The 26583-nt window shown below is 41.4% G+C and overlaps 1 protein-coding gene across 1 annotated transcript in view; it reads left to right on the forward strand.

Moving 5' to 3' along the window:
- Window positions 1-3685: 3685 nt before the first annotated feature.
- The window catches only part of LOC147018766 (voltage-gated potassium channel subunit beta-1-like), a 127030-nt gene continuing 104132 nt past the window's right edge, over window positions 3686-26583 (forward strand). Inside the window, exon 1 of the mRNA XM_085898811.1 lies at window positions 3686-4140. Within this exon, the coding sequence (XP_085754937.1) occupies window positions 3842-4140 (299 nt within the window). The 5' untranslated portion in view covers window positions 3686-3841. The remainder of the gene's footprint in view (window positions 4141-26583) is intronic.

Raw genomic sequence — 26583 nt, forward strand, 5'->3', positions numbered from 1 at the left:
ATAACAATGGCTTGAACTCAAGACCCGAAGATCGTAAGCCAGCCACCCTAATCATTGAGCCAACACCAGGCTTCGTGTACTCCTCTTTCTCCTGTTTACGGTGTTTGAAAAGCTCAACATTTTCATGTTTTGAACATGTTTGAAAAGCTAACAGCTTGTGAAATGATGGCAGAACAGGCATGAGTAATGTTGATGACATCTTATTTTGCAATCAGGATATTTTGCCCTCTTTTTAGACAAATCCAACCTCCACCACCCTATGTTACACCACCATTTTGCGGTGGGTGGTAAAAGTAGCTCAGAGCGTTGGCTCTGAGTGACACCAAGAGCACAACACAATTGACCTATTTAAAGTCTATGAAACAATATAAATTGATAGATCAATTTGAACTTTTCCTGTCACTGTGGACACAGGTACTTTTTCTTACTTTTCCCTTCACTGGTGACGGGTACTTTTTCTGGCGTTTCATCATATCTGCACATGAACCTGTATTACCAACTATTGTAAAGCATGCAGGAAACAGATTGAAGCTAATAACTCTGTTAGATCACGTACATCGTGATGAAACGAATAACTGCATTAACCGATTTGTATTGGACAACACAAGTAGTTCACATAAATAATACATTTGTGAAGGTTCATTACTGATACCTAAGATGTGGGAGGAAATTTGACTCTTACACCAGTTGCTTTGCCTGTGTCCTGGCTTTGACAATATAAAACCATTCATCTGGAAGGACACCCTAATAAGTATATCCTGCTCACAGACAGACAGGGGTGAAAACATAACCTTGGTCCACCTTCAGCAGTGAGGTAACAATGAATGTTTTTCAATGCTGTTATTCTACATCAAGGTCCAAGGAGACCAATTCTGAAAAAAAAAAACATCGACTTACAACGAACTTTTCCGATGTGTACCAAAATTTTAGATACCAGCTAAAAAACGAATAAGTATAAATTTTCAGATGCACAAATTAAATGGATCGCAAGATGTGCATGCTGAATTCTATTTATTTATTTATTTTGTTGTCAAAACCATTCCTGGACCAAAACCGTTTGAAAGAGGAATACTGATACACTAAGTACCTCGTGTCTTGCTCATTTATTAACCTATTAGCAAATACAACCGTCGCTTCACTGACGGGGATAATGAGGTGTTGGGTGGCGGGGGGGGGGGGATAAAGAGAGAGAGAGAGAGAGCGAGAGAGCGAGAGAGCGAGAGAGCGAGAGAGCGAGAGAGCGAGAGAGCGAGAGAGCGAGAGAGCGAGAGAGCGAGAGAGCGAGAGAGCGAGAGAGAGAGAGAGAGAGAGAGAGAGAGAGAGAGAGAGAGAGAGGGAGAGAGAGAGAGGAAGAAGGGAAGCTAGGAAGGGGGAGGGAAGAGCAAGAAAGGGGGGAGAGAGGTAGGGAGAGTGACACCTCACCAAACATTGCTATCCACTGTGGGAGGGAAGGGTGCGAGGAGGGGGTGGGTGAGACACACACACAATGACTGAAGTGTGGGCTGCATTTTATTAGGAGGGGGAGCAAGGAGGGGATAGAGAGAGAGAGAGAGAGAGAGAGAGAGAGAGAGAGAGAGAGAGAGAGAGAGAGAGAGAGAGAGAGAGAGAGAGAGAGAGAGAGAGAGAGAGAGAGAGAGAGAGAGAGAGAGAGAGAGAGAGAGAGAGAGAGAGAGAGAGAGAGAGAGAGAGAGAGAGAGAGAGAGAGAGAGAGAGAGAGAGAGAGAGAGAGAGAGAGAGAGAGAGAGAGAGAGAGAGAGAGAGGTGGGGGGAGGAGGAAAAAAAGACAGGTGAGGGGTTGAGGTTGTGTTAGCAAAGAGAATGATATGTGATGCTTCACGACCAAACACAAAAAAAAAAAAATCATGTCAGAACACCTGGCACATCTGCAACATGTCAACAGAGTTTGTAAAGTAATCCGCTGGCGCATGTGAAAACTTTGATAATGCAGTTCCAGAAAATTAGTGGAAACATGAACCAAAAGCAATCACTGAAAACATGGAAGTAACTACCGCTCATGTACGACCTAATGATCCCATCGAGCGTGAACATCGAAAACAAAGTGATGCGACCTGATATCACACTTAGGTACAAAAAAGAGAAGACAGCATTGCTCAGTGAGGTGTTAATACCAGTGATTTTGGACTAACGATGCAGAAATCAAGAAAAAGACCAAATACCAAAACCTCAAGAATGAAGTGAGAAAACCTGGAAGCTGAAGAATGCCAAAGTTGTACCAGTGATAGTTGGAGCTATGGGAATGATGACAAAGAACCTCACGGAGATATTAACCAGAGAGTTGGTGTCAAAGCCACCCAATGCTCGCCTGTTTATACATTTATCGTTTTTAAAAGACGAGTCTAATAATATTTTTTATAAAGCATTGCAGTGAAGTCTGATCCAAATACTTTTAAAGCAATATATGTATTTGTATATTGTAATCAGTAAAAAATAGTGTGGCAGATAAAAACATTAGAAAGGAAATAACTTGCACCAAAAATTTAACATTTTCACGCTCACGCTCACACCGGGGGTATCGCTATAGCTCTCTGTTCTTTGAACAGGCGAGCTAAAAACCATCCCTGGGAATATTACTACAAAGAAACTACAGTTGGAAGCTGTCTGGGGCTCAGTAACAATCCTGAAGAGAGCCCTCGACACAAAACTTTGAGAACAGAAAACTTCACAGCTTGGTCCATGAATCGTGACCCTTTCCTGAAATGAAGGTGGATACTTTGAGCTCACCCTGGGAGGACTCCATTCCACATTCTGAAAACTGCATATGAAGTAACCAATCAACGACGCACGCACACACACATTGCAACGGCCTGCGATTCCCGGTGAGCCCCGAGAGGAACCCGAGACAGCCCTCCCTCATGGTTCTCCCACGACGCTGGGACTGCAACGTTTCAGATCTTGCCTCATGGAACAGTGAGATGATAGAAGGTAAAAAGGCAGCAAACTGACAGTGAGGCCACATTTGGACTGACCAACCAGTGGAAAAGAACAAACAGGAAAAGAGGAGCGAGAGGATGGGATGAAACACAGTACCCTGCAAGAGCAATGGGCGAGGAAGTGGTAATGGAGGGTAGAACAGACATTTATTGATATTTTATAAAACCAGCTTTTTCCAATAGATTGTGCAAAAAATTTTTTCAATGTTTAACAGAAATCGGTACCTTATTGTCCATTCGTTTTCTCTGACAAACTTGGCCCATTTATCTCAGGGCAAACTAATTTCCCAGTAATAATCTCATGCTTTGAAGACGAGTATTTATAAATTATTTGATCAGATTAATTACAGTCCATTATTGTTAGTCCTTAACACACCTGTTGAAGACATTTTATGCATTTTTTGGGGGGGAAAAAACTTTTAACATTGTTTTTGAATGTTTGATCAGCTGTTTAATTGAATGGGCCTGAAAAGCTAGTTTGACTTGTCTCCATCACAGACAGTATATAGTACAGTGCAGTGTACAAATTTGAAAATAGACACACATTGACTTTATCGTAACTTTGTCTTGATTAAACAAAATGATCAGTTACTTATTATTGACTTTTGCTTTGGAAATACAAGATCATTTCCTAAACAAATAAGGTTAATAGCATGGTGCCCTCAATTTGGCTTCTTCAGATATCCACTGTTAAAACACGAAACGAACATCTGTGCATCAAGTTACCTGGGCTCATCAGTTTACGTGGCGCTGCAAGGTGAAGCAGACTTCATTGTCACAACAGCATAGACCTTGATGTTATTAGGAATTGTCCAAACTTAAAAATTGTTCTCAGGAAACATTATAAGAGTTTAGCTTTGCTAGGCCGTTTCTGAGTTGGACGTATTGCCATGTTTGCAGCACGAACTAACAATCGCCTTCCATCAGGTGCACGGTCTGTTCCTTCAAGCTTAGATGAGATTTATGGTCTTCGAAGCGCGAGGAGGGTTCCTGCTCGCCATGCACAAAAGGAAATTCGGTCTCTCAATGTCAGCTTTTCTAATGGCGGAGAGTGTCGTACCACACCCGACGATTGGAAGAAGCCTCTGGAGGAACGACAACATTTGGAGAAAAAACGACTACAAGCCTTCTTGTGCACCCATGGCCTGCCGTCACATGAGTATTTGACAGGACAAGCCACAGGCTACAGGTACCATTGTTCGTTATCCCTCTCAGGAATAGTGGGATAATTTTTTAATATATTTTTTAAAGGGGCAGGTAAAAGATAATGTGAGATAGAGGATTCTTTATTGTTGAGATCTCTTCAAAATATGCTGCATGCAGTTCAATCCGACAGTACTCAATATGGAACTAGCAAGTCGTTGATATATGTTACCAAGATAGGATATGTATTTTTTAATGCAGCAGAAACTGAATACGTTTACCTGGTTACCAAGATGTAAAGCAACTCCCTCCTTGTTATCTGGTAGCCTCCTCCTTGGCAACCTCCCAAACTTCAGACGTCATGCTTAGGTGCTCTCTTTGTCCTTGCTGTGGAATTGCTTCCCTTTGTCAGTCAAATCATGCTATTGCTGCCAATGTTTTGAGGCTGCAGCTCAATACCATCACATGTTGCTCCCATTCCTTCCCATCGTCTTTTTTTTTTAATCTTGATAATCATCTCCAATATATGCTCCTTTTCCCCCTTAGGTGATATTTTAATGTATGCACGTGTCAAATGAAACCGTCTCCTTGTCCAATTCCTCCATGAGCCTCGCATTTGTATACAGAGAAAACTTGTTTTGATTACCAATCGATTGAGCGTCACAAATGATGTCGCTGAAACTGATTAATGAAAAAAATATGTTATCTTGGCACCGACTGCAACCCTGGAGGTTTTCAAATGGTTTTGCATTACAGTTGGCTCTCACCAATTTTAATACCTGCTAATTAAAATGAAACAATTTGAATAGGGGGAAATGTAAACCACTCTCACCAATTCCAATTCTGGCAATTTGAATAGGCCTGAGGTTTTATTTTTATTTATACACTAGATGACCCGTGATGACCAGCGGTTGATGAAAAAAATTATTTCAAGGAAAAAAAAAGATAGTTCCAACGAACTATACCACGGAGGTTGCTTGCATTGATCAAATTCTCCCGAAGAGTATGTCACTGAATCGGGAATTGATTTTTTTATAATTTTTTTCGTTGCCCGATTTGAACGAAACTTGATACTGCACACCACAGGCGAATGGTGAGTAATGTGGCCCTAAAATGTTTGTGCTATCGTGTACCGTTTTGGCTGCATTTCGGAAACATATATATATATATATATATATATATATATATATATATATATATATATATATATATATATATATATATTTCTGTGGAGCCGGGCGTCGGCTGCGAGCACGACCGCTAGGTGGACCAGTAGGGTCGACTCTACCGAACACCCGGAATCTATATCGTACCATTCAGAAAACACCGAGGGTACGGGTCCCTTACAGGACTGTGAATTGTAAATAATTCCACCACGTGGAACAGGGTTATTTGCCAAACTTCAAAATACCGAGAGACCCACGTGGCGAGCTACCAAGTGTTCACACCCTCAACGGGACTCAAACGGGACGAGTCGTTTCCGTGCTCGACCCGTGCGTAACCTGAGCGGATGGTCACCAAGGTCCCGTCGGTCCGAATGCACACAGCTACGGCGACAATGGCCTTCTTTAATTCCCCAACACGCACCGTGTTAAACCAATGAGGAAAACACAAAAACGAGCTGATACATTTAACACATGGATATTTCTTTACAATAGGTGGGGAAGGAACACATAAGAGCAGAGTTTAACCGACTAAAGCAAGGCAAATAATGTACAGCTAAAGCACTTATCCAATTCTTACTTATAGACGGGCACACAGACAGACGCACACCCAAAAGAAACGGACCAAAATGCTCTTTATTATCCCTTCATCTCGGAGGGAAGTCGAGCTGAGGGACGAGAGCGTGGCAGGCTACCTGGCCGCGAGTGCGCGGCTCGATGTCCGCACCTTCCCGGAGCACCAGTCGGCAAGAACGGACCAGGGCAGCCGAATCCAGCGGCGGCGAGATGAGGTGAGGGATCGCTGCGACGACCCCAGAGCCAGCGATGAGAGAGATCCGACCAGCGGTGGGACGAGCAGAGCCCAGAAACTCGCTCGAGAAGAAGGCCGCCGATCATTTGTTCTCTCTCCCTTTGTCCCCTTTTCGGGCGTGGTTCGCTCATCGCCCATTGGCCGCAAATGACACCAAGTCTGCTGATTGGACCGGGGGGGGGGGGCGTGACGGCCTTCGCGGCGGCCCGCCCCCCAAACAGGCAGAAGAACATTATCCTGTGTGGGCTGTGGTCATTGGACGACCGCCGAGGAACTCGCTCACATCTCCCTGATTGGGCGAGAGCCGCCGTGAGGCTCCTCCTTGAACTCCGCCCACCACGAGCGCCATGGCGTCGGCCAGAGCGAGGTGAAGGTGAGGGTGATGCTGGTGTTGTAGAAGATTTATGGAGGTAATAATAAAAGAAAACCCTGACGATCAAAGTAACTCCGCAGCGCATGAACATTTAATTACCCATTAAACAAGGGAAAGGGTATCAAGTATCAAGTTTCCATTTCAGTATCAAGTTTCCACATTTACATTCAAATTTTACATTCAAATTTACATTCAATTTCCACATTCAAGTGCAGTATCAAGTTTCCACATTTACTTATCAAAATAACTGAGCTATTGGGGACCTGAATGTCTGTGTGCACAAGGCTTCCAGATTCGTAACAATATATCTATATATACAAACAAGATGAGAGTTTTAGTTATATACTAGATGACCCATGAACCTGTTGGGTTCCTGTTGTGACAGCGGTTGATAAAAAAAAATCATTAAAAAAAAAAAGATAGCTCCAGCGAACTATACCGCTGAGGTTGTTTGCATTGATTAAATACTCCCGAAGAGAACTTGACTGAATCGGGAATTGATTATTAAAATAATTTTTTCGTTGCCCAATTTGAATGAAACTTGATACTGCACCCCACAGGAGAATGGTGAGTAAGGTGGCCCTAAATTTTTTTGCGCTATCGTGTACCGTTTTGGCTGTATTTCGGGAACATACATACACACACATATATATATATATATATATATATATATATATATATATATATATATATATATATATATATATATATATAAGATGAGAGTTTTAGTAATATATAGATTAATTTTTTTGTTGGAACTCACTTTTACTGTATCGGATGTGCCAATTGGCATGTATACATAATGAACTATCACCACTTGTTCTTTTATTCACTTGTGTTACTTTGCATTATATTTGGCTAGAATTAACTCGGTGCTTCCCTTAATTGATGATGATGATGGATATGTGATATGAAATTTAATGGGAATTTTTTTTTTAATTGTTTATCTGCAATAATTTGTGCTGATCAATACAGGACATTCACAAATGACATAATCCAACTCAAAATGCTTGGCGCACATCATGCATGCACAGAACCCCTGAGCAGCAGTGTTGATTAGGACATGTTTACGTATACAGTATTGTGTGAGCGAGATAAGCATTGTTACCTAAAATGACTCACAAAGCTTCTAAAAGAAGCTGAAAATACACTTGGAGAAGTACCTGAGAGAAAAGAAGGTGCCTCTGCACAATGAAAGAGTTGGAGAACTTTCTCGATTCGCTAAAAAAGATCTTGCACGTGCATGTACTGCAAAAACTCCTGACAATGTTGACCGGTGCAAGGCCCGAAGGATCGTAAACGGGCACGCTCTACCCAAATCGCCAATAATCCCTGCCAGTGAGTGGACTTTGAACTTTGCGGGAGTGCTTCGTGTGAACATGGCAGGCTTGGTTATTTATTTAATGGACATCTGCAATTGGAAAGACTTTCCTGAGAGAGTCACCATCTCTGGTTTAGGTGTTTCTTAACAGCAATGGGAAGGTCATATCTGGGGCTTGTGAATGCACAACATAAGTTTAAAATCAACCTTTCAAATGATATTTACGATTCATCATGTTGTGGTGGCTGGGGGGGGGGGGGAGAGAGTCGGGGGAGAGGGTAGGAGTGGGAGCTGTTGGAAATATATTGTTTGTTTGGTTCCAGGGCCACAGCAGTGATTGTGTTAATTTTTTGCATCTATTCCTAAAAGGAGAAGTGTGTGTGTGTGTGTGTGTGTGTGTGTGTGTGTGTGTGTGTGTGTGTGTGTGTGTGTGTGTGTGTGTGTGTGTGTGTGTGTGTGTGTGTGTGTAAGTTGCTGTTGTTGGCTGCTATCTCCACATGTGGGCAGATTTCAGGAGATGAAAATGGAAACCTAATAGGTCTCAAATTATTCACCTCCGTTGGTGTGTGTGTGGGTGGTAGGAATTTGACAAGTTTCATCCACAGATATTTCTCATATTTCCTATGTTTCCATGTGTCCGATTTGCATCCAGGAACACAAATGTGGTTCACCATTTTGAAATTGTCACTTTGTCATTTCATGTCAAGTCATGTTTCCCTCTGTCAGCTCATGCTATTCCTTCCATTGCTTTAAGGCTGCAGCTCACCTCCATCACCTGTTGTCACCCATTCCTTTTCATTGTCTTTTTTTATCTTGCTAATCATCTCCCCTCATGCCTGGTGTTAAGGTGGCTGTCTTGGAACCTTAGAGTCCTGAGTTTGAGCCCCTATCTACCATTGAATTCACACCAAGTGGGGTTGAATCAGCCTGTCATCCTTCCGAGGTTGGCAAAATGAGTACCATTGTACTGGGGTAATAACCATTCAGGGCAACCTGTGTCGGAGTGGCGACCCGTCCAGGACTGTATTCCTTGCCAATGAAACTTCCTCAGCAGCCCTATGTAGGTTTACGGAACAAAAGGAATGGTGTTACAGTATTACAATTAATCATTTCCCATATACAGTGGCTTGCAAAAGTATTCACCCTCCTCCAAAGTTTTCACTTTTTGATGCCACCTGAACTTTATAGCCTCGCCCTGGAGGGTGATGCGAGACTATTTCAATGCCCACGTGGGTGTATCTGTGTCTGTGTGTGTCTGCATTTATACAATTTCGCTTCAAAAATGTTTTTCTCCAGAACTGCTCATCTAATCGCTGCAAAATTTTAAACAAAGGAGGGACTCCCCATGGAGAATATTTTATTGATAACTCTGCCATCATAGGTCACATGGTATGACAGCCATATTGGATTAAAGGAAAAAAATTGGTCATAATTTTCTCCGAAACCGCTCAATGAAAAATATGGAAATGGCATGTCATCACCTCTCCATGGGGTATATAGGGTGAAAACGATGACGTCATCGGTGAAGTGGTATTCCAGCCGTAATTGGTTGAATTGAAATCTTTTTCCAAAAATGGTTTTCTCTGCAACCGCTTCTCCGATTGATGTGAAACATTAAATATAGGAGGGAATGCCCATGGAGAATATTTTATTGCCAACTCTGATGTCATAGGTCACATGGTGTGGCAGCCATATTGGATTAAAGGGAAAAAATTTGGACATCAATCATTTTATCCGAAACCGCTCAACATTTTAAAAAAAATTAAACTTTGCATGGGTGATCAACTTCTCATGGGGTCATTAAGGTGATTATGATGATGTCATTGGTGAAGTGGTATTCGAGCCATAATTGGTTGAATTGACATCTTTATCCGTAAAACCTAAAACTTCTTAGATATGATTGATGGCCGAAAGTGAGTAAATAATTAAATTTACTCGCAAAGTACCTGCCCTACGGATGATCTTTTTCTAAGCATGCAACACTTTCTTCTGACACATATCTTTATTTGGGCGGTGTATAGGCAACTGACAGCTCTGTATATGCAAAAAAGATAACCCGGGTTACATGCATAAAGCAAAAACATACCTACTACTTTTAATTCAAAACACCTCACTGCTCTGGAAAACGTGGGGACAGAAAGAAATACAGCACTGTAAATGGTGGAAACTTGTAATACCCTGTCCCACCTTGAGGCGGCGCTACACGATACACATTGACTTAGAGGGTTGCATTCCTCCCCCCCCCCCCCAAGACCACTGGCAAGAATAAAAACTACCCCTATACTGTACATTAATTGGGGTCATGCTGATCCTATGCAGTAGGTCTGGATGTAATCAGCCCAGAACTGCATGAGGAGTAGCGCAATAAACAAACACACACACAAACACAGAAACACACACACACACACACACACACAGAAACACACACACACACACACACACACACACACACACAGAAACACACACACACACAGAAACACAGAAACACACACACAAAACACACACACACACACTTCCGTTGTGGTGATACAGTTTATATACATGCACATGCATAAAATACATAAAAACGACAAACACAAAGATTTCCTTTTAAGCAGAGTTCTTTGAAAGAGGAATTCAAGTGGGAAATTAGAAAAATTCACTTGAAAAATAGATCAAGGCACAGAACACAAAATGTCGATCTCTGCTCTCTGCCTTCACAGCCAGATCACAGCAAACACTTTGTTGGATGGACCTTTTTGTTTTTACATATATGTATCGATGTCGAAGTCAGAGATGGATTTTATTAGGAGATCGCACTAAAGGTTAAACAAAGTGATGTCCTGTAAAAATAAAATTGCACATTTTCCACACACGAGACACCAACCGCATTGCACCACAGGGACTAACACAGACGGAAACGTACGTCTGTCTAATCGATGTTCCATTGAGAGCACGGATACTTTTCCCAAAACGAACAACCAAGCAGCTTGGAGAGGGCTCGCCAAGTGGCTCAAGCACTCAAGCACGCACTCCAACGAAACGGTTCTTAAGAAACGGCTCGTTTGGTACACGATTAGCAAACACATTAAACATACACCTCCCGGAGACGCCCAAAATGTCAAGCCATGAACGCAGACGTCTCTGGATGTTTATAAGCATTGCAATGGGCCCAGTGATTCATAGCCATGATGAACAGGCATTCGATAATACGAGTGAGGAAAGTGAAAACAACAACTTCATCGTTAAGAAATTGTTGTGGCCTGTTCCAAGTCAAGGCAGGTTGAGCAGGCCAAAAAACATGGCGGCTTCAGACCCCCAGCAAGGTTACCCAGGAAATACCTTTAGACCCAAGAGAGTGAGGTGGCCGAGGATCGCCTGATGAAGGATAATATGGAAAAGGCAAAGCCGAGAAGCGAACGTAGAATTCTTCTTACATTCGCTTCTTAAATATATCAAATTAAACAGTCTTTTTGCTATCAAAAAAATTAATATTACCTCAACATTACCTTCACAACAACAACTACACCGCCTAGAACAGGATCTCATCTGAAAAAAAAATCCTCAACATTACCTTCACAACGACAATTACACCGCCTAGAACAGGATCTCATCTAAAAAAAAAAAAGTCCTCAACATTACCTTCACAACGACAACTACACCGCCGAGAACAGGATCTCATCTAAAAAAATTTATATTACCTCAACATTATACCTCAACATTACCTTCACAACGACAACTACACCGCCTAGAACAGGATCTCATCTAAAAAAATTTATATTACCTCAACATTACCTTCACAACGACAACTACACCGCCGAGAACAGGATCTCATCTAAAAAAATAAATATTACCTCAACATTATACCTCAACATTACCTTCACAACGACAACTACACCGCCTAGAACAGGATCTCATCTAAAAAAATTTATATTACCTCAACATTACCTTCACAACGACAACTACACCACGTAGAACAGGATCTCATCTAAAAAAATAAATACCAGATTGAACGTAGTATTCTTCTTACATTCGCTTCTGACTTTACCTATAACTTGTTCACAACTGTATATGCAATTTCCGGTTACTTCGGCCTGGATTCGGGATCAGCGATCAAGTAATGTAAATCACGATTAAAAATTGTTTTTTGATGATGCGGGAGATATCTATTAAAATCAGTGGAGGAAATATACACCATGTCTGATATTATTTGGGTCTTTCATGTCTCCGACGATGCCTTTATCTCCCGGCATGCATCATTCCCCATGACAAAAACCGGAAACAAAAAAAAACCCAGAAACCAAAAAAAAAACGGAAGCAAAAGGGTCATAGCCAACGACATGGATTCACAATTGCCAGGGTATTGTGTTGTTTTTGTTGTTTCCTATTCTCTCATGTGCACACGTTAAGTAATATTCACAAGATAGAAATAAAACCCAATCGTGTTTATACACCGCACAGCGTTTAAAAACAACCGGAAGCAAAAGGTCATATCCAACGACACGGATTCCAAAAGCTAGGGGTATTGTGTTGTTGTTGTTGATTCCTATTCTCTCACGTGCATGCGTTAAGTATGAAGCTCACTGCGTTCGCTATAATTAAATAAGGCCGTTAATTACCTTCAAAAGGGGTGTTTTAATTATCCCAAACACCAAATTTTCACTCTTGCACTTTCTTGGAGTTATCTTAGTATGCTTGCGAAGATTCAGGCTGCTAAGTTTTATAGTTTTGGAGTCATGGAGGAGATACACACACTGGCACACTGCCTTTTAATGGTATAGATGATATTCGTAACCCATGTCAATAAACTATGTGACATAATGCAGTGCATTAATGAGATGGGTATATGGGCCATCATAGAAGTGAGCAATAATAGTAGCGTGTTCAGTTAACAATGGTATTTTTGTTCAGAATGAACGGGCGAGGCAAGACTACGCGCTCTGTGAGTGCTGTTCTGGCTTCATTATGCTTTCAAATCAAACTTAATGTATAGACTTCACAAACTACTCCAAAGTGATTAAGCCACAAAATGCAGATAAAATGTGAATAAATTTGATTAACAGATAAAATCAGATGATTCTCAGTTGCATAAGTATTTAAACCCTTTGCCAAATTAACCCTACATCACTTCAGGAGCAAATTATTTGTTTGAAAGGTTACAAAATAAGTGTAATATGTTTCACCTGTTTGTAATCAGTGGTTTCTATTAAAATTAAGATCCCCCAGTTATCTAAGGAGTTTTTAGGTGCAACTCACTTGGTAAACCAACAAGGAAAACATGGAGACCAAGGAGCTTTCCAAAGAAGTCAGACATAAAGTGGTGGAGAAGCACCGTTCAGGAGAGGGTTGTAAGAAGATTTCAAAGTCACTTATTATCCCTTTGAGTACAATGAAATCCATCATTAAGAAGTGGAAGAGGTATCATACCACCCAGACTCTACCCAGATCAGGTCACCCATTCAAACTCAGCAGCCAGGCAAGCAGGAAACTGGTTTGGGATGTCACTGTCAATCCAACAATGACTTTGAAAGATCTGCAAGGCTCTACTTCTGAGATGAGGGTCAGTGTTCATCAATCAACAATATCCTGTTCCCTTCACAAAGCTGGACCTCAATGGACAGATGGCAAGAAAGAAGCCATTACTGAAAAAGACGCATCTAAAACCTTGTATGGAGTTTGCGAAAAAACATCTTAATGATACTGCAGGCACGTGGAGAAACGTTTTGTGGTCAGAGGAGACAAAAATTGAACTTTTTGGTCGAAATTCAAAGCGTTACGTCTGACTCGAGCCGAACACTGCACATCACCCAGTCAACACCATCCCTACCGTCAGGCATGGTGGTGGCAGAATTATGTTATGGGGCTACTTTTCATCAGCAAGGACTGGCAAGCTTGTCAGGATAGAATGAACAATGGACGGTACAAAGTACAGGATAATTATTGATGAGAACCTGCTTGAGTCAGCCATGAATCTGAAACTGGGTGAGAGATTTACATTTCAGCAGGAAAATGATCTGAAGCACAAAGCCAAAGCCACAACGACGTGGCTCAATAAGAAGAAAATCAATGTTCTTGAGTGGTCCAGTCAAAGTCCTGAGTTGAACCCAATTGAACCTTTATGGCGAGACTTTTAAATTGCGGTCCATCGACGATCCCCATCAAACTTGGCAGACCGAGAGCAATTTTCATGTGAAGAATGGCCAAAGATTTCCCCATCTTTGTGCAAAGCTGGTAGAGAGCTACCCAAAAGGACTCGTAGCAGTCAATGCTGAAAAAGGTGCTTCCACCAAATACTGACCGAAGGGGATGAATACTTTTGCAGGCCACTGAATGGTGATCCAGAAATCACATTAAGTAGTATATTTGAGTTTAAATTATTTTTCCTTTATATTGATGTGTTCAATCCTTCAGTTATTGCATCTTTAATTGAACATTTAGCTTTCTAAATGAAAAGGTATCATTTTGGATTGTAACTAGTCTTCTTCTTCTTCTTCTTCTTCTTCTTCTTCTTCTTCTTCTTCTTCTTCTTCTTCTTCTTCTTCTTCTTCTTCTTGCATATGGCAGCTCGGCTGCCAGGTAGCTATCATTTTGTTGGAGCACAACTATGCTGCTGATGCTGTGCCCCATACCAGTACACTGGTACTCATTTTGCCAATTTCAGAATGATGACAGGCTGACAGAATCAACCCCACACGGTGTTAATTCAGCAGCCAACAGGGCTGAAACTCAGGACCCTAAGATCCCAAGAAAGCCATCCTACCAACTAAGCCAACACCAGGCTTGTAATTACAGTAAACAGGGTCTTGTATTGTTTTGAGTACTGGTTTTCCCAGCACTGATTTAGAGGAAAGAGCATGGACAACCCTGAGGGTTGAATCACATGGAGAGGAGAGAATGAGAGGGAGATAGATTTCTCCTTTATCGTTCCCCTGACCACGGAGAAAAAAAGTAATGTCACAAGATTTCGTCACCAGTACGCAGAGTGCACCGGGAAGTTAGATCACTTCCCACAAGGTCACCGGCTGTGTTTGTCTGAAGTTTTATTTTGTCTATGTCTGTATGTGTGTACATGGTGTCTTTGTGTGTGGCACTTCTTCCATGAGCCTTGGACACTGTTATAAAGCAGTGTGTGACATGGTTTTTAGATGCCACATCATTTTAGACAGGACATCTAGCTTAACCCAATCTGTGATGTACTGCAGACTATAATTCATATTCCTGTGCTGATGACAACGTAACGACAATTTTTGGTTCAATCCAAACCCATGGAAGACACTTCAATGACAAGCATGCTGGAAACTTTGAAGATGATGTGCAGATATTCATTAATCAGACTAGGATTAGAAACGGCGTACATGTCAATTCACCAGAATTAATTCAAGTGTACAAACGTGTAGTATGACTGGCAAGTTCAACTCTTGACTGCTTTCAAAAGCTGCAATTTATAACCACACAGCACTTTAAGGTAGAAAATGAAGCACATGAGGAAGGCTTTCAATGCATCTTAATTACATTCATAAAGAAGACTCAGCTCACTGTGAGGAGAAGACATCGATAATTGAGCTTTACTTATTGTTTTGTGTAGCACTCAAATGAAGGCCTAATATATACATGATATATAATAATCAGACTCAGTTGTGTCATGGGAAGAGCGTCGTTGGTGTGTGCGGGGAGCTCATTGGTTCAAACTTCGGCTGAATCATACCAAAGACTTTAAAGATGGCACATGCTGCTTCCTTGCTTGACACTCAGCATTTAAAAGGACAGATCAAGGATAGACAACCATAGTTCAGGCATAATGGGATGAATGGCCTCCTCTTGCCTTGAAATTCCTTCGAAGGGAACTCATATTTTATTGACAGGATGTGATTCAAGAATTAATTGGACTGCGTATCCTGATGCATTTAATGCTTGTTACCCTCGCCAGAGGAGAGGATATTGCTTTTGGGTCAGTTTGTTTGTCCGCACAGAACTTTAGTGTTTTTCTCCATAACCGCATGTCGGATTGAGACGTCATTTTCACCATTGGAGCAACTACACATGTAGAATGTTAGCATGATAATTATGACGTCACAGGTCACATGGTGTGGCAGCTATGTTGGAAAAACCGAAAAACTTTGGACCTCTGTATCTCTGATACCACACCAAGGAAGAAATTGAACCTTGGCACATGGCAAGTACTCCTCATGTGGAATAAGTGATTTTCTTATGATGTCATAGTCACCTTCATTATGACAACATAATTGCATATGTAGAACGCTACATCTGATCAGGATGAAAATTTTTGAGGGTCATCTCGGGATAAATTGGTCAACAGAAAAAAATTTGATGATATCATTGGTCACATGATTCCACAGCCATTAACATGTATGACTGCCTCGTGCCGATCCATGAGGAACAAAATATTCACATATATGACGTCAGAGGTCACGAGGTTTAGCAGTCATGTTGGATTTACCCTAAAACCAATAAAAAAAATCTTCTTCTCCAGAACGGTTGGACAGATCGAGTGGAAACTTCACAGAAATGTTCCCCCAGCCTTGGATGTACAAGTTTGTTAAGGAATAATTGATAGGTCACATGGTTTGGTAGCGATATTGGATTGAAGAAAAATATTAAATAATGTTTGCTCTGGAACTGCTTAATCAATTGACATGAAACGTCATGATTATGATCTAGTAATGATGGAGAATGCATGCTTCAAATTTCAGCTTGATCGGATGCATGGTCTGGCACTCCGAATTATTTAATTGTTTTGATCTGGGTTCTTTCTTTTGTTTTTTTGATATATTATATTTTTTTGAATAAGGCTGACTTGCCTGTGCCTGTGCCTGTATGGGTTTTGAGGGTAGAGGGGTAGCAGTTGCAATGCGAATCCTATCCAGGTTCCTCCAGATGACTTCATCTTTGCTTTTTTCTTGTTCGGGTTCCTTCTGATTACTCCAATGCAGGACTGTACGAGTGTACCTATTTGGTCTTCTATTTGATTTGAATTGAATTTATTTTAATCCCATTCTGAATTCAATTGAATAATTAAAAAAATGTCATGAGTCAGGGTCAGGTGGACAATCAAAGCGGGGTTGCATCAAAGTGGGACGTCTGGTATTCAGTCATCACTACCAGCAGTTATAAAGTGGCAGTTTTAATTATGTCTCTTATCAACTATGTAACACACCAGTACACAAAATACACCACACAAAAGTTGTGGCGAGGGTTTGAAATCTCTGATTGCTCTTTCTGGTTTGTTCTCGCAGCTGTCTCTTATTTATTTATTTTTCCTTAATCTGCATACAAAATCATTAATCTATAGTATGAGAGAGATGTTTGTCTGGCTTTGTGTCTCAATTTTTCTCAGAGATGGCCAAGCAGATATCCGTCAAACTTTCGGAGGTTCATCAGTGAGTGCTGGGGAGTGTTTTCGGCCCAAAAATGTTTTTGAAAATTGAGAAATGTTTTGAAAAAAAAAAAAATCGCTCTGTTGTACCTAGGCCTTTGTATCTATGTGAAATGTGAATATTAAATGATCCCTGACCGCAATCCTTAGTGGGTGTAGGGAAGTGTTTTCGGCCCCCACAACAAAATAGAAAAACAAATTTTGATTTCTTCAAAATACCAAACGGATTAGAACAGCACTGGGTAATGCCGGGTGCCCCTGCTGGTTGTTCGCTGTCCCTCCGACAAGGTCGGAGACGGGGACATTAAAATTAGCTGTCAGACCGACCGATCATTTGTGTCCATGATATTTCAAAAACTGTTGAACATTTAGCTTTCACATTGCAGATATCTATTCTTCATGATATTATCTCAACCTGATTAGATCACAGCTGTGATTGGCTGAATTCTGTTGCTTGGCAACCTTCTCGGTAACTCGGCTGGTGTACGCTATATTTCAAAAACCGTTAAAGATTTAGCTTTCATATTAAACAGATCCATTCCTCATACCACCCAAAAGGTGGGGGACCTCGAGTATCAGCTCCTTGTTGCACATAAAGTGAAAGTCTTGTAAAAGTGAAATGATGAACAATGCCTAGCAAGGATACGGTTTTTATTTTTTAAAATGTCTTTTTTAAATTGTACCATTTTGATAGAATATAATTACATTGTTAAAGGTAATTGTTGGATGAATCCTCCAAATTATCTCCTATTATTTAATGGCCCCAATTATTCGCACATTGTGGGGAGAAAGTTTTTAATCCCAAGTCTCTCACAAACTTGCTGGCTCACATTTGATTCAAAGTGGCAATCAATTGATTGCATTTTTTTCAGGGTACCTGCAATAACTCGCCATCTTTTATATCCCAGGTTTCATATCCCAGGTATGATAAAGATCTTTTATATCCCAGGTATGAAAGATCCCATGGGATCCTAACCAAATGGGACACCCAGCCTTACCTCCAACCAAGGGATAGCACACTGGGAGATTGATGCAACACCCTGAATGTGAAGCACTAATCGACAGTTTATATTCGGGTCAGGAATCAAACACACGGTTGAAAGTTCAAGCGTACCGGTAATACATCACTTTAAAAATGATGTAATCCACCCAGATTGTTTGGTGCACATGCGCGGAAACCCCTAGTAAAGAAGTCAGTCGGGACGGCCTGAACATACTGTATTTCATGTCTGCCAGATAAGAATTATAGAATGAAACGACGAAAAAAACTTTTAAAGAAGTGATAAGTAGTTGTAAATGTACCTATGAGAAAGGGGTGTGCCTCTGCAGAATGAAACAGTTGGAGAACTTCCTGATCAACTCGTCCAAAGAGTTGCTATCTTGGAGTCCATATTGCAAAAACTCTTGACGATATGGGCCTGTGAAAGGCTGAAGGTTTGTAGATGGGAATTTTACCCAAACCTTCATGCTTCTTAACACCAATGGGAAGATCATATCTTGGGCTCGGCGATGTACAGGGAAAGTTTAAAATGATGATATTTACTACTAATCATGTTTGGCAGGAATGTGGGGGAGTGGGAGGGAAAGGGGGGGGGCGAGTTGTTTGGGCCCTGAGTACTGTTATAAATATATACAGTATATTTTATTTGTTTCCGGGGCCACAAGATAAATTATACTCGTTTTTTGCATCTATTAGTGAAAGGAGAAGCATCTGTGTGTGTGTGTGTGTGTGTGTGTGTGTGTGTGTGTGTGTGTGTGTGTGTGTGTGTGTGTGACAACTACAACCACCGCTAGCTAATTGTATTAACAGTAAATAATAGGAAACCAATTCCTGTCATGTACAGATATTTCTTGTGTATCCTCTATTCTCATGAGTCTGATTTTCATTCAAGAACAGAACAATTCTGGTTAACCAGTAGTTTAAAATATACACTCTTTTGTCCAAATGCTGAAAATTATGTTTAAAAGACCTGTTGAATCACAGATTTCACACTAGCAATTGCAGATTTCAGTTCTCGGCGAGCAGAACTGAGTCACTGAAAACACATACGCACACAGAGCAGGCGCAAAAGGCCTCATTTAGCATTCGTACATCATTTCGAAAGTCCCGTATTACCTCTGCGCCATCCTGTGAGACCTGATTCCCACCAATTGTAATATCATGGAGTACGGTAGCATTCCATATAGAAGGATGATACGGGGAAAAAAAATGGCCACCCATAAAAATGTGCAGACAATGATATACTTATATACTCTGGAGTGAAGTTATAAGCATCTAAAAGCCATACCTTTTATTCTTGAATATTTTCTGAACTATCAAGATTTAAAAAGACACCAGAATACATCGCTAAAGTACCACCTTGAGAGATCGCAAAATTGCCAATTCGTACTTCTCCTCCTCTAAAAACAATGGAAAACTGTAGCCCAACCTAACTCAATAACTGCTGAAGCTATGATGGTGATTCCAATGTGAGGAAGTTACTTTGTCTCTGGGCTATTGCATACAAAAAAACAACAAAACATACACAAAAACTGTGGATATAACCAACACATGCCAGGATTGAGGGGGTAAAAAATCATTGAACCATCGTGGTGTCCTCTTCTCCCCAAAATAAACAGAAACAACTATTTAAAATATAGAAAAACATAGAGGCATGGAATCTATACCAACACGATAAAACATATAAAACAGTAAGTGTATTAAATTTGCTAATATTATCATAAAATATTTATAATTATCTTCAAAATAAGTTGCACAAATACAAATTGCAACACTAACTGATGGGAAGCTCTAAATTACCTGGTCGAGCAATTGTGAAAGCAGGCACGGTCATCTTCTAGTCCCCAAAAAAACGATGCCGCTCTAGAGGTTGATATGCACTGATGTCTGCATATTATCTCACTTTTTTATGAACTCTTTTATATATCCCCCCCCCAAAAAAACCCCAAAAAACCCCAGACACTAGAAGAGAAAACATTTTTTTAATGTAAAAACATAGAGGGATGAAATTTCAAAAAAACAACCAAACAAGCAGTCATAGACTGGTACTTACGAAATCGTCAACTTGACCTCTGACCTTGTCAAATAAAAGCTGTCACTAGAGAAGGTAGCGACGCAAACCAGAAGTTTCTATGATGATTCTGCACCAAACCATCAAAAATCGAATGTTTGACCTCACTGTGACCTTGACCTTTGACCGATTTTGACCAAAAATCTAATCAGCACTAGCCATCACCCTCCTGTATCACGTGATGTAATTTGACATTGGTAGCTTCTTCCGTTTTCGAGTTATCGTGCCTACAAATAAACAGACACACACACAAAGAAACAAGCAGTCATAGACTGGTACTTACGAAATCGTACTTACGAAAGTACGAATCGTACTTACGAAAAAAACACACAAACAAGCAAGCAGTCATAGACTGGTACTTACGAAAGTACAAATCGTACTTACGAAAACTTACGTATTAAACAAGACTGACCTTGTCTAATAAAAGCTGTCTCTTGAGAAGGTAGCGACGCAAACCAGAAGTTTCTATGATGATTCTGTACCAAACCATCAAAAATCGAATGTTTGACCTCACTGTGACCTTGACCTTTGACCGATTTTGACCAAAATCTAATGAGCACTCGGCATCACCCTCCTGAATCACGTGGTGTAATTTGACATTGGTAGCTTCTTCCGTTCTCGAGTTATTGTGCCTACAAATAAACAAACAAACACACACACACAAACACACACACAAACAGATGACGGAAGTCATCAATATACTTACGAAATCTTGAGATTTCGTAAGTAACAAGGTAAGAATGACACCACATTATGATGCCTCAATACAACACCACAATCATCTTATGGATTACCATCATTAAATCTTGACGTTGTTCCATCACAATCCCACAACAAAAGTAAAATGTCAAAAGATGTCGTGATGGTAATCCAGAAAAGGATTGTGGTGTCACACTGTGGAATCATAATGTGGTGTCATTCTGACCTTGTTTGGTTGTTTTTTTGAGAATTCATCCCTCTTTGTTTTTACATTTTTAAAATATAATATGATATAATGGGCAGCAAAGTGTCAAATCTGGCAAACCAACTTTTTTTTCCAGTCCAACGGGATGGTGTGCACAGTCTCTTGAATGGACGTTGAGCTGGGTGTCCTGTCTGCTAGCATTAGTTGATGGATGTTAAAAAATCCCACAGTATCTTTGGACGAAGAGCAAGCGATTTGTGCCGGCACCATGAACAAATTACAAATCGCTATTCTGACCACCGCTGGAAAGACAAGATCAAACCACTCAACATAATCTTTGCATTGAGACTGTTTTAGCAGCACTGACCCTGTCTTTTAGCAGATCACCAGTATGAGAAAGTAAGCTTCTTATACAGCCTGCATTCAATTTTGCGATGTTTGGGTTTAAATCAGACAAAGTTCAAGCTGCTTTATTTTCATCATAATTATTTTACTATAACTCTCGAGCATTTCAACAGCTGCTTCTTCATGAATAGAACAGTTCTGTGTTGATAATGGTCGTTCAGAAAGTTATCAAAGTGAGATATTGTACTCACAGTAGTCTAAGTCACACAAAACACCAACAACGAGATGTACATTAAAAAAAACAAAAAACATTTAGCTATTTTCTTATGAATCATTACATACTTGTACGTTAAAAAAGCTTAAAACATTGGCATGCCCTGAATGATATGAAGCCAACTGTATTATTTGCTTCCACCCACTCTTATTTATTGCTCGAGTGATGTCGGGCTAAGTTATGATGCAGCAACATAATTGCAAATTTCTATCTCGAGTCCACAGCTCCTTTTGAGAAGAGATAGAGGATTCCTGTGGATTATCGGAGCAATTGCTCAAATGATCAAACCTAAAAGGTCTTCCCTTAAAAGCTTTACCTTTGTTATCATAATTGCCATAAGTTATAAATGTCAACCAACGACGAGGTGATTCAATAGCAGCAGGCCATCGATGAGAATGCATACAGGCTATTAACGTACACCCTGTTGCCATCAGTAAGACTGTTCTGGTGTTTAGGCGGAACTATTCGAGTGAAATACCCACTGTTGGGACTTAAGATGGAGAAGCAGCCAAATGATGAAAGACTGTGGCAGCTCCGAGAGCCCGAGTGGCAGATGTCACTGTTTGTGTTTCGAACACCCGTTATCTGTTATCCCAGATAACATATCAGATGTTATCTGATACTGAATATGGTCCATCTGGCAGAACAGCAATTTAAGCTGTAAATGTTTTGGGAGCTTGTAAACTTCTCAGAGCCAGAAGAAAAAGAAAGAATATCTAAAGTTATGTTTAATCATGTACTCCTGTAAATTATGTTTAATCAACAATACTTAAGTCTTCCTGGAACTTATGCAACATTTCTAGGTTGTTGCATTGTTTTAATCAAAAATGACAAATCAATATCAACTGAAGGCAGAGTGTATGTTTTACAGAAAGCGAATGTAACAGAATACATGGATAATTATTATGCTTACAATGGAATCCTCTCAACTGCAGCATTTCACTTGAGTTCAATTAATATTTTGTGAGTCAGAGACAATGTCTTTATTCATTCACACCAATTACAAATGCTTAAAGAGAAGTTCAAGTTCGACAAGCCGCTGCAGCTTTAAAATGGCGTCAAAGATGGCAAGCAGAAGAGACTCATTGGGGACATATCTGCCACTTGGGCCAATGGACATATCTGCCAGAATGAGTTTTCCTCACGTCTAATGTAGTTGTCAGTGGCAAAGGGGCTGATGCAGATGTCGATGGGGCTAAACTCGGTGCTTTTGTGTGTGGGCTTACAGGAACAGTGGGAGTCGATGTAGCTAGAGTTTGTTCTGCTGTAGCAGTAGGATGGGATGCATCAGACTCTTTAGCTGTGTAAGCAGCCTTGAGTCTGTCTGAACTGGCAGTTTCAGACCCCATTAAAATCAAGGATGAAGTACTTGTCCTTCCTGATTATGACTCGGAAGGGGCCCCGGTAGAGAGGTTGCAGAGAAACTCTGACAGTGTCGTCATGTTCAAAAACATGGGTACAAGACAAAAGATCTTTGGGCAGATGTGTGCAACTCTGTTGAGCTCTGGTGGGGATGCGATGCAACTCACTTATTGTCCTTTTCAGTCTGACCACATTATTGCTCAGGTCCAAATCGGTGTGAATGTTAGTCAGAGCAACAAATTTCCCAGGAAGGTGACGTGTTGATCCAAAAACCAACTCGGCTGCACTGCAACCCAGATCAGCTTTCACTGTGCCATGAATGCCCAAAAGCACTAACGGTAGGTTTTCCATGCAGTGATGCGGGTCTGCTTGTACTCCGAGTGAAGACTTAAGCTGTCAATGGAACCATTCAACAAGCCCATTTTCAGTGGGGTGGTAAGTAGTTCTGGTGCATTTACTTTCAAGTAACTCAGTCAGCGTTTTGAAAAGTGTGGACTCAAACTGTCATCCTCTGTCATTGGTGATAATACATGGGGTGCCAAACACTGCAACAGATCCAGAAACTAAAGCTTTAGTTACGGTCTCTGCCGATATGTTCGGTATTGGAATAGCTTCTGGCCACCCGGTGAAATGGCAAACGCATGTGAGCAGACATGTGTTACCTCCAGATGGTGGAAAAGGACCGACCAAATCAATGTGCACGTGATCAAAATGGACATCAAGAGATGCGAAGGTGCCCAATGGTGTTACTGTGTGACGATGCATTTTCGCTTATTCTGTAAACAGGCTCTGGACCAGTTTCTCACATCACAGTTCATGGCACACCAGACAAACCGTTGAGTCACAAGGTGCTGCGTTGCCCTGATACCAGGGTGAGAGGTAGATTGTGCAAAGCATCAAATATGGCCCGTCTGAACTCAGCAGGAATATATGGACAAGAAGTGCCAGTGGATAAGTTGCAAACCATCGTGCCTTCAGAGATAGGGAGGGGTACCTCACTGAACTTGAGCGATGTGGACCTCTCTGAGATGCTGAAGTTCCTCATCCCCCTGCTGTGCCTTGGCAAGTCTGTTGAAATCGATGGAGGTGGTTGTGTGTGTCGAGGGTGATGATATTGAGCCATGAGAGAGCATCAGCAACAGCATTCTCCTTACTGCTCACATGATGTATATCGGTGGTGAATTGAGAAACATAGTCAAGATGTCAGACCACTCTTGGTGAATAGCGATTAGGTTTTGCTTGGAAAGCTTGTGTTAATGGCTTATGGTCAGTGTAAACACAAAACTGCCGACCCTCAAGCACGTGACAAAAATTGCAGATTGTGAGGTAAACCAACAGGAACTCACGACTAAAGGTGCTGTACCTTGTCTTTGCTGGCTGCAACCTTTTGGAAAAGAAGGAAATGGGCTCCCACTTCCCTTCCACATGCTGTTGGAATACTCCACCAACTGCCGCATCTGACAAGGATCCACCATGATACATAGTGGTGCATCTGACTTGGGATGGGAAATCATTGTCGCCTCTGCCAGCGAAGCCTTCACTGCGATAAAAACAGCAGCACATTCGTCAGACCAAACCAGGTGTTTTTGGCTCCTTCCCATGTCGTGTGAGGGGGTCAGTTTGTGGATGAATGGTGTCTGCACAGTTTGGGATGAATCTCCTGTAAAAATTCACCATGTCCAGAAACTCCCCGAGCTTGTACACTGATGTTGGCTGCAAGTAATCCTGGATCGCCTTGACCTTGTCAGCCAGTGGATGAATGCCATCCTCCTCGATCAAGTACCCCAAAAACTGTAATGAGGACACCCCAAACTGACATGTGGTAGGATTTATGATGACGCTATTGTGAGGTAAACTGCGGTAAGCGAGTGAACACAAGCTGCACATGCTGTTCATGCTCCTTGATCATCTCGCTGGCTATGAGCAGATCAATGTAGGCAAAACGAAAGGCAAACTCCAAATGACCTCATCGATGAAGCACTGAAATGTTTGTGCTGCATTGCATAACCTAAAGGGGCATGCGCACAAAGTCGAAAAGGCAAAAAAGAGTGGTAATGGCTGTCTCGTGTGCATCAGTCGGCTCTAGTGGAATCTGATGATATGCTCTCAAGGATGTAAAGCTTGGAGAAAACTTGCTTTCCCTGGAGTCAAGATGTAAAATCCTGCAGGTGTGGTTCAGGGTAACAGTCTGGTACTGTGTTCCTGTTCAGTGCGCAGAAGTCACCACAGGGCCTCCAATCACCAGACATCGTCTTCTTCTGAACCATATGTAAAGGTGAGGACCAGTTGCTGCTTGAATGTCGAATGATACCCACCTCAAACAACATGGTCAAACTTCGCTTTAGCAATTGCATAATGATCCGGAGCTAGTTAATGTGGTCGAGCTGCAACTGGAGGGCCACGCGTGTCAATGTGGTGAGTAGTGGAATGTTTGACCGCTGCTTCACTGAAGGTGGGCAGAGTTATTTCTGGGTACTGTTGAAGGATGGAGTCAAAACTGGGCATGTGGTGGGACTTGACAAACATTGGATTGACAGAAGGCACGTGCACAGTGATACCTTTGACACAAAGATTTGCGGTAGAGTCAAGGAGCTTTTGGTTTTTCACATCCACCAACAATCCAAAATGCTTCAAGAAATCGGCTTCTCGACTGTGAAACTGCAAGGCTGAACACACTCGTGTGGATTCTCCCGAAATTGCCAATGATACCAACACGCGCCCCCTGCATGATGCTGTGCACCAGGACTACGGCATTGTTGTGTGTCGGTCTCCTGCATGTTGCTGTGGATTCATCTGCGACCATGCTCCTCCTTAAGATGGCATGTAAGAGCCTGTACTTGGGCAGTTAGCTGGTCTATTTGGGTTTTAAGTCATTGCATGTCGGATGTATAGCTGGTGCAGATACGTCACCGGCTAACTGGGATGGGATAGCACCGGTGGAGGAAGTGGGTGGGGTAGCAACTTCGATGATCTTATCAGCTAAATCAATGAGTTGCTCGATATTCACTGAATCGCTGGTTGAAACAAGGATACGTTGAGCATTGATTGCCAATCGTTGGAGTAAAAACTGCTCGAGTATGTTAACCTCGAGGTTATTCTCCCTCAACAATTGTTGCAACCTTCTTATCAATTGAGAAGGCTTACGATCCCCCAGCTCCTCTGAACAAAGAAGTTGATGCAAGAGTTTTTGCAATGATGCGGATGTATGGCAAATGAACTGCTGACTTAAGGCACATTTCAGGCAAAGACAACACAGCAGCTGATGCGTTATCATGTATGGACGTAAACGCCTTAGAGACAACAGCCGTCATTGATTTTGATGCCATTGCTCAATCTCAGAAGGATGATGAAGAAATGCAAGTCAGCTGCTAACTCACTTCAGCTCGGTGCAGTTCCAGTTTCCACATCAAGTCGTACTATTATGTGTGATATCTCTACTGGAAATCCTCGTCCATAAATCCCAGCCAAGTGTAGACACTCCGTTTTTCATGC

The sequence above is a fragment of the Eptatretus burgeri genome, chromosome 10 (assembly GCF_056783735.1).
Source record: "Eptatretus burgeri isolate ZD-2024b chromosome 10, Ebu_testis_v1, whole genome shotgun sequence".
NCBI classification, from domain to species: Eukaryota; Metazoa; Chordata; class Myxini; order Myxiniformes; family Myxinidae; genus Eptatretus; species Eptatretus burgeri.